Below are 18874 nucleotides of genomic sequence, written 5' to 3'. Positions count from 1 at the left end.
CAGATCATGCCAGAAAAATCTTATTGCAATCTTTGACAATGTGACAAAATTAGAGGAGCAGCAAAATGCTGTGGATATAATTTACTTGAACTTCAGTAAAGTATTTGATTAAAGTAGACCACAACCTATTACTTAATAAGATAGAAAATGTGGGTTAGAGAGCATCACCACAAGATGGATTCATAACTGGCTGACCAATGACACTCAGCGTATGCTCATTAATGGAACTGCATCTACATTGTGGGAAGTATGCAGTGGCTCTGGCTCTGTTTTAGGTTCACTATCAATATATTTATAAATAAGATAGACGAGACGATAGAAAGGGAATTCATCAAATTGTAGATGAGACCAAGTTGGAAGCCAACACTCCAGAAGATAGGCTCAAGATCCAGATGGATCTCAAAAGACTTGAGCACTGGGTCTTACCTAACAAAAGCAAATCAGTGTTAAGAAAAATAAAATTCAACATTTAGATAAGAAAAACCAAATGCATGGTTATAGAATAGGTGGTTCCAGGTCCAATAGTACCATGTTTCTTCAACAATATTTTGCATCTAGCCATTTTTTCAGGGGTCAAAAAAAATTAAGGCCCAGCCTTGCTTTATGAGAAACACAGTAGTAACTGTGAGAGGGATCTTGGAGTCCAGCAGTGTGCTGCAGCTATTAAAAAAGCCAACATAGTCCTAGACTGCATTAACACAGGGATAGAATCAAGATCACATGAATGTTAGTACTGCTTTATAATGCTAAGAGTGTGCTAAGAGCACACTCAGAATACTGCCTTTAGTTTTGGTTGCCATAATGTAAAACAGATGTTGAGACTCTAGAATAGGGGGGGTCAAACTCAAGGCCTGGAAATTGCAAATGACTGGCCTGCAGTGACTCTAAGAGCCAAAATGTGGCATCCCCGTGCCCTGATTTGGCTGCCAGGGTAGTAGAGGAGGCCATTGATGTCCAAAATGGGGCATAGGCAGTGGTGGAATTGAAATGGTTTTACTACCTGTTCTGTGGGCCTGGCTTGGTGGGCATGGATATGTGGTCATGTGACTGGGTGGGTGTGGCTTTGTGGTTAAAAAACAAACAAAATAACCAAGATGATATAAGGTCTCCTGCTAGAGCAGGGGATTAGACTAGATAACTTCTGATGTCCCTTCCAGCCCTGGATTGTTGTGCTGTTTCAAAGCATCCTCTGAAGCTGTGTCTAGTGCCAGTTTGTGGTCTTTCCTTCTTCTCCCTTTTCTCTCCCTCCCTCCCTCCCTCCATATCTCATTCATTTTCCCTTCCCTTCCCTGTTTATCCCTTCCCTCCTTTTCTTTCTCCCTTTCCTCCCTCTCTTTCTTTCGCCCTTCCCTTCCTTCCTTCCTCTTTCTTACTTACTTTCTTTCTTTCTTTCTTTCTTTCTTTCTTTCTTTCTTTCTTTCTTTCTTTCTTTCTTTCTTTCTTTCTTTCTTTCTTTCTTCCTTCCTTCCTTCCTTCCTTCCTTCCTTCCTTCCTTCCTTCCTTCCTCCCTTCCCTCCCTCTTTCTCTTTCTTTCTTTCTTTCCTCCCTTTCTTTCTCCCATATCTCCCTCTTTCTTCATTTCTTTCTTTCTTTCTTTTTCTTTCTTTCACTGCCCCTCTGTGCCACATTTTGGACCTAGGAGATCTCCCTGCAGCCCCAGGAAAGTCAAAATGGGGCACCGGGGAGCCACACTGCACCCCTGACCCCACTTTGGGCCTAGGAGACCTCCTTGCACTTACCTGGGAGCCACAATATGGTGCATGAGGAGTCCTGGAAGGAGCAGGGCGGGGCAGGGCCAGCTGGTCATCGGAACTACCAGTTTGCCGAATTGGATACAAAATTAACATCCGGTTCACCAAACTGGCTGAATTCCACCCTGGGCATGGTGTGTGTGTGTGTGTGTGTGTTGCACAGTCCCTTGTCCCATTTTGGTTGCAAGGGTGGTGAGAGTGGACTGTCCACACCCAAAATTGGGCACTGGGGCATCGTGCCCCACCGGTGCCCTGTTTTGGTTGCTAGGGTGGTGAGGAGGCTGTCCAGGCCCAAAATGGGGCACAGGGGACATTGCCCCCACCCCATTTTGGCTGCCAGGGTGGTGGAAAAGAAATCCATGCCTGAAATGGTGCACGTGGGGAGGGGTGTCGCACAGCTCATTTCATACTGCCAGGGAGGACGTCCTGAAATGATATAGAGTTCCTGCTTGAGCTGGAACTAGTTGGACTAGGACAGGGGTCGCCAACCTTGTTGACCTTAGAGACCACCAAACTCATAATTTTAAATCCTGCAGGCTACTAATATGAATTTTGATTGATGGTGGTTTGCTGTTGTTGTGGAGAGAGAGAGAGAGAGAGAGAGAGAGAGAGAGAGAGAGATCAGTAGGAAAATGGGGTGGGGAATTTTCCTGTAGACTTTTTGGGATTTTTCCAGGGTCTCTGCAGACAGAGACCTTGGGAAATCCCCAAAAAGTGTGCAGGAAAATCCCCTACCCTGTTTCCTACCGATTTATCATTCTTTATTTGGGATCGCAGGATACTGTCTCCAGCTCCGTTCTTGGGGGAAGGGGAGAGACTTTTGGCTTCATGCAAAGAAAGCAGCAAAAGCAGCAGAAGTCTTTCTTTCTCTCCCCCAAACTCCACCAGAAATGAGTCTTTGCCAGCTCAGCCTCTTGGAGCAAAATGCCCTGCAGGGCCCCAAAGACTCATTTCTTGAGGAGTTTGGAGGAGAGAAAGAAAGACTTGCTGCTTTCCTTGTGTGGAGCCAAAAGCAGAAGAAGAAAGAAGTGGAAAGAAGCAGCCTAGTGGCCAGGCAAGGCACATGGGGTGAATGGGGAAAGTTCCCCTCTCCCCTCACTACCTCGTGTTGTTCACAATGCAAGTGACGCAAGCCTTATGTTCCCTCGGACCATGTGGATGGCACCACCTTATGTTCCCACGCAGCCTGGAATAATTGCTTTGGGGGTGCATTTCTCTGCAGACCACCAAAATTTCTCACAGTCCACCAGTGGTCCACAGCCTACTGGTTGGCGACCACTGGACTAGGAGATCTCCAAGGTCCTTTTCAATTTTGTTATTCAGTTATTCTATTACTCATTATACTGATAAACCTCAAGTTTTTTTTAGCAAGAAGGGAAGCTGCATTAATATAAACAAACAAATATTTTTATATCTCTGAACAAACTTGGGGAAATTAATGCCAAATGGTAGATAATTGTTATATTAGAACTGTCCAAATATGTGTAGCTCTTTAATGTCTATTTTGCTTCTGATCTTCAGTGTTCATCTCTTTCTATTCTTTCAGATGATGATGTGGATTTGGAAGCTTTAGTTAACAATATGAACTCCTCATTTGAAAGTCTATGCTCCACCTTCTGCATGCATTCAGAAAGTACACCACTCCTTCAGAATGGCAGCCAGCTGTTAGCTTCAGGAACTAGTTCGCTGCATCCAGTGTCTCCACGACAGAAAATACAGAGGTCTCAACCAGTTCGCATTATGGCAGTCAGGTATATAACCAACAAAGATCCAATTCAGAATGCAATTGTAACCATAAAATTTGGAGTCTGATTCACAGCAACAACTTGGCAGGATGCATTATCTCTCAGCTTGAGGGACGCTTCTGTAAATTGAAGGTGGTATCTCAGTGGTACTATTTGAATTATCCAGGGTGCTAGAATTCATCATATATAAACATATTTGTTTAATGCAGCAGTTTCTTGAGTCTATTGGTTACAGTATGCATTTTTTCCTGAAAACTTTTTAATGGTTTTTTTAAATGTTGAGTTATTTTTAAAAAATGTTTAGCATTGACAACTTTAAAGGCATTCTTTTTCTTTCCGTATGAGTCAGTATTCTGAATGTGCTTTCTCTTTAAGACTGTGTTTATTTAGAATAAAGTGCAACATTCTTTTACACTGACAAATAAGTTTTGGAAGTTCTGGAAGGAAAGAAGAAAGAAGACTGGGAATCTACTGAATAGCTCAAGCATGTCCCTTCCTGAAACTCTGTACTGAGAGTTGAATGTCTCAAGCAAAGGCTGGAGAGGGTTATCTGCTCAAAGTGAAAGTTGAATGCAAAGCTAGGTCAACAAGCAGTTTCCTGTTTGCCTGTTTAATTAATTTATAGATCTTTTCAGTTGCCGGAACAACTCTAGGCTATATATAACAGCACTTTTCTTAAAACAACTATTTGCCCCAGCATTCTATTTAGAAATGATTAAGTATAATTGGTAAGAAGTAAATTTCATGGAACTCAGACAGCCTTGTTCCGAAATAAATGTTAATATTGCAGTGCTTCAGTATTTTAAAAAATTAATATCCACTGTATCCAATTAGAAATAGATTTGAGTCTAAGTAAATTAAATTCAAGGGCAAAACATAGGTAATTGAACAATAAAAGAATATTATAGTGTAAAATACCTTCATTATGAGCAAAGTCAAAGTAATAAGTAGAATATGAAAGGGAAAAAATAGCTGCTGAAGAAGTTTTTACAGCAGAAATTTAGCTTTATTCTGTGAGAGACTAAAGCAGTATTTGTAAATTTCTAGAAGTGCTATTTTTTCTACATAGATAAATGCTTAGAAATCATGAATTTTTAAAAATATTTTTTAACATTTCTTCCAAAATTGTATTTCATCAGCTTAAATACAGTGATTGAATTAGCTATCATTATGATGCTGCTAAACAGAATTAGCAAGATATTAGAAAATATGGTAGGCCTAATTAGATATTTAAAAATAAGAGTTAAGATATGTGATTTCTGTTATTTCTAGGTCACAAATAAATTCCTTTTGCTTTGGTAAACTTTACCATGTTTTTTGAATAATTTTTATTTTATTCAGAAAGTTAAGATAAAATACAGAGAAATTTTATAAGAAAAAAAAATTAGATAAAACATAACCAATGGTAAAAAATATGTATTAAAAAGGATAAAAGAAACATATATACAGTACATATACTACCTCTCTTATTGAATACTGGTAAATATATTGCAACAATATTAGTCCCCACATCCGCCGTTGAGTAGTATAAATATAGTAGTATAAATAAGTATAAACTTCTACATCTATTAGCAGCCAAATAGATTGACCTGTCATCTATCTACTATACATAAAAACAAGGTAGTTAACAAATGAATCAACAGCAAAGTTAAACTTCAAAGCCCTCTGCTAATAATCTATTATTGTATTTAACTCATAGAAAAATACCACAGCTTCTTATCTATCACAAATGATCACAAACATTATCTCTGATGTGTGCAGGATCAAATATCCTCATTTACTTCTTAATATCCTCATTTACTTCTTAATAAACTTTTCTTTAAAATTTTGATTGAAAACTTTCCCAACAATTGTACCTGATTCCCCAGAATCATAAACCTGTGTGGTAAATCCATCTTCCCCAAAAAAGCCATTTGAAATTGTTTTTGAGATAGATATAGTAAGTCCATTCCCCGATTGCCATCAATCTTCTTAAGAAAATACATTTCATCACTCATCAATTCTGTTAATCTGTAGACTCCATTTCCCTTTCAGCCTTGTCAAGGACATTCATAACCAGACATAAATAGTTCCTTTCAAGAACAGGGGAGTTAGATAAAGTTGCCACAGTTAATGTTGCGATAATATTTCTCAATATAGACAACAATAAAGAAGGATGAAAAAAAGAAAAAGAAAAAAGAAAGAAAATCCATCAAAAATTACCACTCAGGATCTTAAGGAACAAGGAATATCCATAGATGGGTGGCCATATCTCCAATTGCAAAATAGACATAAAAAAGACATAGAAGAATATGGAATCTATACAGAACTGCAACATTTAGATAAAATTCGAACAGGCCCTGATGAGAAAAATATTGCAAAATTTTATGAATACTTAATAGAAGTTGATTTAGAAGAAGAAATTGTAAAAGGCTGTATGATAGCATGGGCCAAAAATATAGGACACTATAAATCTAGCAGAATGGGAAAAAATTTGGAATTGGAATTATAAATTAACAAGATCATCGGCATACAAAGAAAATATATACAAGATGTTCTATCGATGGCACCTACCTCCAATGAGATTAGCCAAAATGTACCCAACATGAATCCGGCATGCTGGAAAAACACAAGAGCAAACAATAGATACAAACTCAAGGTTAATTGCACCAAACTTGATTGCAGGAAATACGACTTCAGCAACAGAGTGGTCAATGTCTGGAATACTCTACCTGATTCTGTGGTCCTTTCTCCAAACCCCAAAAACTTTAACCTTAGATTGTCTACTATTGACCTCACCACTTTCCTAAGAGATCTGTAGGGGGCGTACATAAGCGCACCAACGTGCCTACCATCCCTGTCCTATTGTTTCTTTTATTTTTCTTATATGTATCCATGTATTCATAACTATATTTTTACTTATACCTATTTTCTTGTAAGCAATTGACAAATAAAAAATAAAATAAAAAGTGTAGAAAGATACAAGCTACTTTCTACCACATGTAGTGGTCCTGCCCAGAAGCTAAAAGATATTGGACCAAAATAAGGCAACGGTTGCAAGAAATTGTTAAAGAACAAATAGAATTTGAACCGGAGTTATTTATGCTAGGAATATTTAAAAAGAAACATAAGAAAAAGGTTAAATATATTGTATTACACATATTAATGGCAGCTAGAATATCGTACGCACAATGTTGGAAGCACAATAACATCCCTCCTGACGAATTGGTAATTCAAAAAATATTGGATTGTGCTGAAATGGACAAATTGATCCTAAAACTAAAAGATAAAGAAGAGTCTGAATATCATAAAATTTGGGATATATGGTATAATTGTCTGGAAATTAGGTAAATAGAAAATAAAGATAAGCAAACTATAGACAAATGTATATAATCGTATAACTATGTTTATAAATGTAAATATGCATAAGAGATAATTATGTATAATACTGACGCTACAGTGTTGTTAATGTTATGATTAATTTCTCTTTTTTAAAATGTAAAAGAACAATAAAGTTTATTAAAAATAATTACCATTCAGCATAGCATCTTGGGAAATGGCCCCATAACCATGGTTTTTATTTTGTACTTATGTACTTATGCTAACTAGCCTCATCAGAGTACCATTTGAAAATATCTGTATTTTCTATAAAACAGTTTAAATTCCTTTTACACTTTTATTTTATATGTACTTTTTATTTTGCATTTTTTAGCTTTTTATCATTACACTGATGTACAGTTAATCCCCGATGACAACTGAACCCAAAATTTCTGTTGCTAAGGGAGACAGTTTTTAAGTGAATTTTGCCCCAATGTACGACCTTTCTTGCCACTGCTGTTAAGTGAATCACCACAGTTGTTAAGTTAATGACACGTGTATTTTGACTTTGCTATCAAAAGTTCACAAAAGGTAATTTCATGACCCCGAGACACTGCAACTGTCATAAATATGAGTCAGTTGCCAAGCATCTGAATTTTGATCATGTGACTATGGGGATACTGCAGTGGTTGTAAGTGTGAGAAATGTTTTTTTTCACACTTACAAGTTTTTTTTCAGGGCTGTTGTAACTTCGAATAGTCACTAAATCAACTTGTAAATCGAAGACTACCTGTATTTTTACTGCTTTTTAAATTGACTGTATCCCAGTCTCCTTATGTTGGACCTTGATCATAATATGGGTTTGATTTGACTATAGACGTCTTCAGGAGGAAGAACAACAATTCAGAACATCCTCTTTGCCTGCTATTCCAAATCCTTTCCCTGAACTTTGCAGCCCCACAAATTCACCTGTATTGGCACCAGGATCTCTACCTCAGAGTCAACCTATGAATAAGCAAGTGAGTGAGACTTTCTTTGTGTTTTAGAAAACAACTGGTTTTAACATGGATATTTTTATTAAATTTCCTTACGATCACTGATCACAAGGAGGAATCATGGTATGCTGTAGTTGATGAAAGAGCATCTTATTTTTAGCATAAGTATACCCACATGCAGTAAAATTGCTATTGCTCAGGATTATGAAGTGAAGAAGTTTTTGCTTCTGAATTGGTTTATTCAGGAGTTTTGCAGCATTAATTCAGCGCAGAAAAATAAACACAGATGGATGATGCTTCATTTAACATCTTTATAAACATAATAAGTAGATTTTAGAAACCAGTTGTAGATTTCTCCAACATGGAGCAAACTCAAACAGCAGCAAACATGTCACAAATTCAGAGCTATAGCTGCAACGTCAGCAGCTCAGAAACAAACATTAGTTTCTCTTTAGTTCAGCAGGCAAGCATTATCCACAGCAGAGGAGAGAAGCATTTTCATTTTCAATAGACAGACTCAGAACTCAACATAGCTGCAGAGCTTAACATGGCTACCACGCCTTAGCTATTTTAGTTTCAGTTTCCAGCCTAGGCTACTTCTAGTTTCAGTTTCCAAACTGTCCTCATTGGCTGATTTAGTTGCTATGCTTATTCATTGGCTGACCTTGTTACCAAGCTCTATTCCAGTTCATGAATATACTCTGACAGGTTTTGTATCCCTAATGAACTGCCAAAATCAGAGTGCAACCAGAACTGGACTTTTCAGTCCAATGCTTTCAATTCTAAAGGGCAGTAGCATTTAAATGCCTAATAAAGAACGATCTTTTCAAAAATATGATTATTTTATGGAAATTATTCTTGTAAGTAAGTAGTATTAACATAGGAGTCATGCAAGCTTTTGCTTCCCCCAAATCCCTGTCTCCTATTAGATTAGCACCAGTGGAAGGAGTGGGCAGAGATTTTATTAAAAATGCTTTTCTTTCCTGCTGCAAGAATTGAAGAGCTATATATTTAGGCTAGCACTTGAAATTGATAGGAAAAAATGTTTTGATAGCCTTAAAAATGCACCCTGGGAATGTTTCATATCATCCTGATTTTCTACTAGATTGGATAAATGCTTTCTAAAAATATAGCACAACTATAGAGAATTATCTTAAATTTCTTAAAGTTCCCAGGATTAAGAAAGATAGCCCTAAAATGTATACATTTTTAAGGAACAGATTTTTGCTGTCTTCTACTTTACCGCGGCCCATTTATTGTCTGCTAGCCCTCTGCTGGTGTTTTTCCCTGACACTGGTAGCTCACCATACTCTCATCCAGGCTAATTTTCAGAGAGACAGTTGTCCCTGGCAAATAGGTACAGGGCAGATAGTCACATATCTGCACCCTGTGGCATCTGCCACTGCCGCCTGTTGAGTTCCTACTTGGCTCTGCTCTGCACCCAGATTTGAGATGCTCCAGCATTGCAAGGAGGGCTGGGTGCAGACCGGGTTCAGGCAAGACACAACAGGGGTTGTGGCTGCTGCCTTCTGAAAAACATGGGCCATCCTTAGCTCCTCCAACCTGCACAGATTATTTTAAGGGGTTGGGGCAGCTGGCATCACAACCAGCTTCCAGTCTGGCCAGCTTCAAGATTTTGACCTCACTGAGCTAGAGGCCAATTTGTCAAACTGATGGGCTCGGTGGCCCCTGAACCAATGCTTCTGGGCCTGATACTTTTCTGACCTTGGGCTTATGAAATAAACACTGAACATCTTCTTCATCTCCACCAGAGATGTGGGGGTCAAAGGGATGTAGGAGATTTAGCTATCATTGGTGTACAGTAGAACCTCTGGTCATCAGTGCTTCTGACCACAACCAAATCGGGTTCTGACCAAAAAACTAACAATTCTTGTGTGTGGCCAATTTCTCCTTCCACAACATTTTTTTTGTAAGTGCAATTAGGTTCAAATCACGACCAAATCGGGTTGTGACCAAATTTATGGAATGAATTATGGTCATGACCAGAGGTTGTACTGTATCTGAAATGGGGAGAGGTAGCGATACTTGACAAAGATCTCTCAAACCTACAGTAGAACACATTCATCTGCCAATTTCTGATAATTGATAAACCAAACCATTTAAAAAACGGTTATAAGATCTGGATATGTTTAGCTTACAGCAACACAATTGAAGAAACTTATTTGAAGAGTCTTTAAATATCTAAATATTTGTCATATAGACTTACTTCTTATTACCCATCATCAGAACTTAAACATTAAAATTACAAGAAAGGAAGGGAAGGCTAGCTGTCACAAAGAACATCCCACCTGGATGAGCTGTCACACAGTGTAACAAGTGGTCACGTGAACTTTATTTCAGATCTTCAAATATAGGCTAGATGTTTGATGACTTCTGTATTAAGTTGGACTAGATTATCCAGATTCTTCCAATGTTATGATTATATGAAAACTAGTACGTACCCACTGAAATGCAGAAATATTTAAATTTATTAAGTTAAATTCCTGTCTGTAAAATCGTAAGATTATAATATAAACATAAGGATTATTGTAATTTTAAAAAGGATTTAATGTTTGGTTCAGGTCCAATTTATTTATTATGTGATATAATATAAACTCTCTCTCTGTCTCTCCCCCCTATGTGGATAAAATAGTGTTTCTTTAAAAAACACAAACTATAAAATTAATTTATTTTAAAGACTGATCTCCTGATATAGCTGAAAGTATTAAGAATAGCCACATTAATTGGACACGTCTTAATCAGCTTTGAAGATTACCAACTAAGTTAGTACTATATTTGGAGTATGGTATTTTGGAGTATGGAGTTGTCAATTATATGTAAACATCCTTAACCAGCTTTTCTGCTAAAGCTTTTGATAGAACTCTTGCTTTCTATTAAAAAGAAAAAATAATTTTAGACCATACTTTCTTAACATAAACAGTATTTGTGTTAGCTTAATAGGAAATTTAATCCTTGTAATTTTACTTTATTAAGATTATTACAATAGAGTGCAATAAGATGTATTGCACTCTATTAATAGATGTAAGATAGAAAATCAGATACCAAAAGATCCCATAAATCAACAACAAAAAAGCCAATTAAAATTAAATATAAATGGGAGGGAGAAAAGTCTGTATTTTCAGTAGTAAAATTTAATGCACACTATCCCTGTATTCTCAAATAACATTAATTTTGCTTAATTCAGGTAAAAAAATTGAAAGAAGAAAAAGATGAATTGATATATTTGCTGTCACCAAGTAATTTGTAGTTTCAAGAATAATTTCAAGATGCAAATAATTATACACTCACAGAATTTGCCAGAGTGGAACTAAAACAAGCAAACAGGGTTAATCTGAGATTTCAATAGTTGAATTTAGGAAAGCAATGCACAAAAACAAAGTTTATGTTTGCCTTCATTTAAAGAAAAATGTGACTAAAAATAATTACTCCCTGACCAGTTTAACTATACAGAAGCGTTTTATATTTCTGTCACTTTTATTTTTAGTATGCTTTGAAACTAATCTGATTTGAAAATGATCTTCATTCTATTTAATCACATCTTTATTATATATGTGCCACATTAGCTTTCCTTATCTTCCATTTATAGTGAACGGCTGTGGGCTTTTCATAGGATTGTTTTTAATGTGAATTCCTCTTAAAGTGGATAAAAATATCTCAACATAATCTGTGCAGCCCTGATGTTCCAATTGCTTTAGTAAGAAGAGTTGTGAGTGGTACTGTCCTTATAATGTTATGGTGGACAATTTAAGGGTAATGATTGGTAGATTCTCCTGGTTCTTTCCCCACTTCTGCCAAGCACACTTACTGATAGGAAAAGTTATCACCAAACATTCTCCCTGAGGTAGGATGGGGTAGACTTGGGTGAATTTGAGCAGGCGCCTGGAATAGAGACTTTAATTACCTTTCAAGTTGTCTGAGTACAGAATGCTTCAGTAGAAGTTTTGCACTGGTAATCTGTCATTTGAATTATTTCCAAAGGCTGACCTGAAGACTAACCTCTGTCCCCAAATAACCCAGATGCCAATTGGAGGAGGGAGGAGCAGAATAGGTTGAAGCAGGAGGCAGCTTATATGGTGCATTGAGAGAGCTCCTTACTTCATCCTGGTCCAGTGGTCTATCCTCTATTCCACTGATCCTTCTGATTTGAGATTCTGGAAGACTTACTGGCCTTCCTGTCACTTGGACCAGAAGACGAAACTGGCAGAACCCTTGTCAATTACCTTCCAAATATCTCAGTAAAGCACTCCATCATGACTATAATTTGCAGCATCCAGAGCTATCTTGTGGATTATGCAAAATGGCATTGCCTATTTTCCAAAGGAATAAAATATTAGAAAACATGGTCATGGTTTGTTAATGAGAGCCCCAGAAAACTACTCTCAGTGCACAGGACAGAATCCTGTGTGATTAATACATTCCTAGTTTAAAATGATCAAGAGCCTTAAAAAAAAAAAAAAGACCTTTCAATGCAGAGAGATTGGCATACTAAAAGTGAGATTGTAGTCATTAATTAACTAACAAGAGCCCTGGTGGTGCAATGGTTAGAATGCAGTAGTGCAGGCTAATGAAAATATGCTCTGATGAGTTGTGGGTTTTCTGCTTCCATCCTGTATACCTGGAGAGGAAGAGGATTGTAAAGGTTATCATTTGGAATAAACTGCAATTACTTGTGAAACAGATTGTATCTTTGTTTAAATGAATCTGGAATTAATTACCTATATGTTGCAAGAAACTCCAGGATTTTTTGAAATAAAATCTGGATGCTTTGCATTTCTTTCTTTTCCTCCAATAACCCAAGCTTTCCTATATTGAGAATTATGAATAGTCGGTTCACTTGTAAGTTACTAACACATAATACCTGCATTTTATAAATAACAATGACATCTATCTTATATGAGAGGTGAAGAATGTTTTTAAGCCTCTGGAACCTATTTATTTGTTTTTATCCTGCCTTTATTATTTTTACAGATGATTTTTACAGATAAAACAGTGATCATATTGAACACATCTTTCTCCAATTTTCCCCCCAACAGCCAATCAACAGGGACTGACTTTCATGGTTAAGGCGAGATTTGAACTCATGGTTCCCTGCTTTGTAGCTTGGTGCTTTAACCACTATACTGAACTTCCACAAAATTGGGGGGTAAATGCCAAAGATGGGTACATCATGTAAACAAAAAGAAGAAAAGTCAAGGCTACCCCATTTTTTTATGCATTTGTTTCTGCCACATATTCATATATAATCCCATAATGCTCATATTTACTCACATATACTTTATATCTGAACCTCATTCCTGTATAATAATTAGGAACTGGTAAGGAGGGAGGCTTTTACATTGCTTGGTGGGATGACAAATGGCATTGGAGGTTAACCTCTATTCCTGGTCCTCTCTGCCTTGTTATGATATAGTTTAGGATTCTGAACTGATAATCTCTTCACTGATGCTATTAAGCCTGAATGTGAGCTTCATGTACTGCCTACTTCCTGTGCAATAGATGAAGCAAAACCTGCAACCTGGGACAGAAGGGGACTTAAAAGGAGGCTACTGATCTTTTTTGTTGTTGTTGCTGCTGCTGCTGCTAATGAACAGATTTTTTTTCAGGAAACACATTTGTTCTTTAGCTGCCCACAGCAAATGACATAATGCATGTATTTCATTGAAGCAGTTGAACCTGTATTACTGGGGTTGTAACCAGTTGAGTATGAAATATACTACCTTTAGACTGTGGAAAATAAAGTCCCCAAGATCCTGGTTTTAAAAAGAGGCTAAACCATAAAACTTTGAGGTCCACCTTTATTTGTAAGCTAAGAGAGTTTTTTTTGGGGGGGGGGTATATGTAGGAATTTTATGAAGCTAGATCACTTTTTACAGTTTCATTAATAAGGATTCCCTTTCCCCCTCTTCTTCAGAAAGAAATGGCTCATCCTGTTTGTCAAAAGATGCTGTTTCCTGAATGCACAAGCTTTGAGTCTTGTTTTTTTCTTTCATATTTAAATTTTAACTCATCCCTAATCGTGCCTTTCCATGCTCTGTACTGCTGATTCCAAAGTGAATGGAGAATTGGTATTACAGTAATACGACACTGTGGAGTCCCTTTCTTAAATATTCAGCATAAGACACAAGAATGGACAGATGAAGCTTTTGAATTTATGATAGATCCTCAGCTCTCTTTAAAAGCCTTTCTTAAGCTTCAGAGAAGCAGAGAGGGAGGGAACTATCCTGCCTGGTGTGTGTGGGGGGGGAGGAGGGGGGGAAGTGGTGGCATTAAACGCTTTGGAGAAGTTCAAGGGCTTAACTTGCAAACAGATGACATCAGCTGCTTCCACAAGGTGGAGAATGGAGAGGAATTTGGCAAACAGACCAGCAGTTCAAGGAGCCAGTCGGGTTTGGGCTGCAGAGTTTGGCTATTTAAAACTTTGGTGATCCTGGTGAATGATTTCTGGGCTGTGTGCTGTTCTTTTTTTAAATGCATGTGGGTGGCCATAAAGGAAGAAAATTCTTCCTGGGGTCATAATTTGGATGTCTGCGAGTTCTGTGGAAATGATTACATCAGTCACCAAAAGGGCTATGATTGGTCTGTACAGTGTGGTTTGATTCACTACCTAAAAGATTGTGTGTAACCCTTTGAGGGAAGTTTTGCTTCCTCCAGAAAATGGTGCACACACCACCAGGACTTGCTGATACTGAAATAACCATTGAAATAACCTGAATTGCTTGAGCTTAGAATTTCAAAGGGCTGGAAGGGGCAGAGAACAATCTTTCTGAACAAGAAATCTATATTTTAAAATGCCATCTTGTTCTCCTGACTGCTGCTTTGTGCATACTGGTGAGGTAAAATGCTTTCTTTTCCTCTTCCCCAAATCAGAATATAAAGTTAACACAGGGTTAAATCTGTTCTAAATCTTAATGTAAGATTAAAGTTGTGAATGGGATACTTTTTGCAGGGTTAATGCTATTTATTATTATTGATTAAAACAATATTAATTAGTAATGGAAATTACCTATTTTAATGAAGATTCACAGGTTGCCAGTAGACTACAGTCTCATCTTAATTAATGATTAAAGATAATAAATTTATTTATTTTCTATTTTTATTCTTGTCAATTATTAGTATATTTAGTTGCAAGAAAGGATGGGATTTTGTGATACGAGCATGGAAGAAGTGTAACTGGTGCTTGCAACTGTCTTAAATTCCGTTCTAAATTAGACAAACTTAATACTAATCAAGAGAGATGTGTTTTAAATTGATTTTTTAATTTCATGTTTTTGAGTGTTAAAACACTCCAGGGCAAAAAATCTTGAAGTGCAGAATATGTTATTAATCTTGCCCACTCCCTACCTCTGCCAGTTGTTTGAATCCTCAGTATTAGGGATTCATATTAACATAGTTGTAGAACTCATTTTTCTGAGACGCCTAGCTTGTTGGTCTTCTAGAAAAGATGCAAAGATATATTGTATGTAATGTGTGTTTTTTATAGTTTTCTTTCCTATGACCCCAAAATTAGATAAATTATTCAAATAACTTAATCTGAACAGTGCCTAAGAGGCAGCTTTTCAGGGTACATATAGCTTCATCATCATAACCCCACATTGTGCCCAATATCAATTATGTATAGTATTTGGGTTTTTTTCTACTTCTTCTTTTAATGTTTTTGGGAATATAGTGCTGCTATCAATAAAGTGTGTCATTTTTTTTTGTATTGCAGGATATAAAAGTTTTTAGTGAAGATGGGACTTGCAAGGTAGTTGAGATCTTAGCAGATACAACAGCCCGGGACCTCTGCCAGTTGCTCGTTTACAAAAGTCATTGTGTGGATGACAACAGCTGGGCCTTAGTGGAGCATCACCCTCTCATAGGATTAGGTATGAAGGAATACAGAAAGGAAATTATATTAAAAACCTGAATTTCCAATAATAATGAAATAGGTTAGCCTTGTTGGGGTAATCTGCTTATTTTATGAATTATTATCGTAATATGTATAATATCATTATACATGTTTATATTATATTATGCTTGTATATTATGATCATAAGAGAAGAATTCCTACAGTAAAAATATAATAAAAATATAAACATTTAACAGGCATTTAAGTAACGTAGGAGATATGTGTTTCATAAATAACAAAACTGCTACAATATAATCATATTGATACATGCATGATAGTTCTAGTAAACATATTTTATGAACATATATATGCAGTTAAATATTTGGATTTGTATGCTGCCAATCTTTTAAGTGGAAATAAGTATTGTATATCCAACTTCTTCCATGACATTAATGGAAATTTGATCATATATATGTATATATATATATTTCCATGTAAACCAATAACTAGTGGAAATAACTTGCTTGTTTGAACATCATTAAAGTCCACAAGATTAGTCTAACATTAGCTAGGATTTATTTTATGGAAGTGGAAATGGCAGTAGATTTCATATTGCATTATATGGGAATCTTGCATAGATTTGGAATTCTGCTTTTAAGCAGCTGTTCTTGCATGTAGTGAACTTAAGGTACCATGGTTACAGGAAAAAAAACAACAATTAAGAAGAATAATTTTAATGCCTTATACTTGGAAAATACCATAGGATAATGATCTTTCTTTTTTTGCATTCTTTCAAATATAGCAGTGGACTAGTATTATTCAACCAGCTTCTTAAATTGTACTTGATAAAAATGCTTAGTAAGACTTTTAGAAAATTGTGTAAAATGGATGTACCCTGCACCAGATCCTGATAAAATGAACATGATGATAATAGTTGCACTGATAGTAATTTTTTCTCTCATTATATCTCAAATTAAAAACTAAAAATTCAAGATTTCTTTTACAAGTCTTTTGCTCATTCAAAATTACCAAGGCATTATTCACACTGAAGCTTTGATCCTTTGTATTCAGTATTTTTTCCACATTTATCCAGTGATGCCCTAATTCAATTTCTGTGACATCACAATAGTCTCCATGGTGATTAATAGTATCATCAGATTCTATTTGTGTGATATTTTGAATGAATCCTAGAAGAAGTTGATTAGAAAACCAAAAGCTTTTGTTTATTCAACAATAAGTTTGTATTTAGCAATGATTGATGTTTAAGTCACTGTCGACTGCATCCTCGATTTTTGTTGTAGTCTCTGATCATAGCAAAGCTGTACAAATTCAAGTTCCATTTTCTATTTAATCATAGTTTGGCATGATATTCAAACTGAATTATCATGGATTATTGAGTCAGGCTTCATAATCTCTGGTTTGAAATTGGATGCTTCAATAAATCATTCTCTTGGTTTTTCAAAATTTGTGCATGCTACTAATTTGTAGTTAGCTAAACAATGTTCGTGAAAGCTGCTGATCTGCTGGGTCTCACTATGAAAAGTAAAAGGTCAATTCGACAGCATGTTTGGTTGTAATGCCAAACACCAATTTAGTACTGTATAAGTTAACATCCAAGCTGTTTGTTTTGAGTTGCCCTAAGGCCATTTTGATCAGATTTGCATACATATAATATATGTAAATAATTTAACATATTCAAACAACATTATCTGGTAAAATCCTATAATATAACTGAACATTACTATTTTTGTGTTACAGATGGGAAGTCTAAGGCTAAAATACAATTATTTGCTTGGGTCCATTTAATGAATTTACTAGGGTCAACTTTTGAAGTGGGGATTTCCTTAAATGCTATTCTGCATACCTTTAAAAAAGATACATAATTTGTGTTCCAGTGTAAAGAAATAAAACTCAAATTGTCCTTATTCTGGTATAAGAACCCAACAGTTCAAATTCCAGAGATGTCCAGGCAGCATAGCTATTTCTGTGAATTCTGGCAAACTTTATTCACTTCTCTAAGGGAAGCTGTGTGACATATTTAATCCACTTTCTTTTCCCACAACTAATTTATTTTGTTTTTAGACCCCACTCTACCAACCTGAGTTGTCCTCAGCTTCATATTATTGTAAATCTCGTATTAGTTTTATTCAGCCTCTGGGAAGGAATGGGTTTAAAAAGTAGTTTTCAACCCCAAAGATACAGAAATTACTGCTCTCCTTTGAGTACTAACCTCACATATCTTTCATAATATGGCTGGAACTCTTCCATATGATATAGATAGAATATTTGGTGCAGTTCTGTTTGATGCAATTAAAAAAAAACAGTGCTTGTTGAACAATCACTTGTTCAGTGGCTGTTCAAAGTTGTAATGATGCTGAATGATGGGCAATTAATGACCATTTAACAGATCATCAGAGTTGGGAGGGACCTTGTAGGTCATTTAGTCCAATCCCCACTGCCCAAGCGTGAGACTCTACACCAAGGGTCTTCAAACTTGGCAAGTTTAAGACTTGTGGACTTAACTCCCAGAATTCCTGAGCTAACATGACTGGAGAAGGAATTCTGGGAGTTGAAGTCCACAAGTCTTAAAGTTGTCAAGTTTGAAGACCCCTGCTCTACACCATTTCTGACAAATAGCTGTCCAATCTCCTCTTGAAAGTCTCAAGTGATGACACTCCCACAAGGTGTTCCATTGGTTGATTGTTCTCACTGTCAGAAAGTTTCTCCTTATTTCCAGGTTAAATTTCTCCTTGTTCAGTTTCCATCTATTATTTCTTGTCTGGCCTTCGGGTACATAAATAGTCTGGCCTTCAGGTGCATAAACCTTTCTCTCTGCATGACCCCTTCCTCTCTGTGGCAGCCCTTCAGATATTGGAAGACTGCTATCATGTCTCCCCTGGTCCTTCTCTTCAGTAGACTAGCCAGGCCCAGTTCTTGTAACCATTCTTCATATGTTTTAGTCTCCAGTCCCCTAATCATCCTGGTTGCTCTTCTCTGTACTTTTTCTAGAGTCTCAACATCTTTTTTATAATGTGGTGACCAAAACTGGATGCAGTACTCTAGGTGTGGTCTTACTAAGGCTTTATAGAGTGGTGTTAGTACCTCACTTGATCTCAATTGTATCCCTCTGTTAATGCTACTTAGGATTGCATTAGCTTTTTTGGCTGCTGCTGCACACTGCTGGCTCATATTTAGCTGGTTGTCCACTAAGACTCCAAGATCCCTGTCACAGTTACT

General features: G+C 36.5%; 1 protein-coding gene across 3 annotated transcripts in view; it reads left to right on the top strand.

Annotated features, from left to right (window-relative positions):
- Positions 1-18874, top strand: part of GRB10 (growth factor receptor bound protein 10) — a 110705-nt gene that overhangs the window by 60659 nt on the left and 31172 nt on the right. For all 3 annotated transcript variants that reach the window (XM_026702342.2, XM_087916084.1, XM_087916085.1), the window contains exons 4-6: positions 3298-3502; positions 7671-7812; positions 15518-15674. In XM_026702342.2, the coding sequence (XP_026558127.1) occupies positions 3298-3502; positions 7671-7812; positions 15518-15674 (504 nt within the window). The remainder of the gene's footprint in view (positions 1-3297; positions 3503-7670; positions 7813-15517; positions 15675-18874) is intronic.

This window comes from Pseudonaja textilis, chromosome Z (genome assembly GCF_049901715.1).
Source record: "Pseudonaja textilis isolate UNSWEBS1 chromosome Z, rPseTex1.2, whole genome shotgun sequence".
In the NCBI taxonomy this organism is placed as follows: Eukaryota; Metazoa; Chordata; class Lepidosauria; order Squamata; family Elapidae; genus Pseudonaja; species Pseudonaja textilis.
The sequence above is the reverse complement of the archived record's forward strand: the minus strand, read 5'-3'. Positions and strand labels throughout refer to the sequence as shown.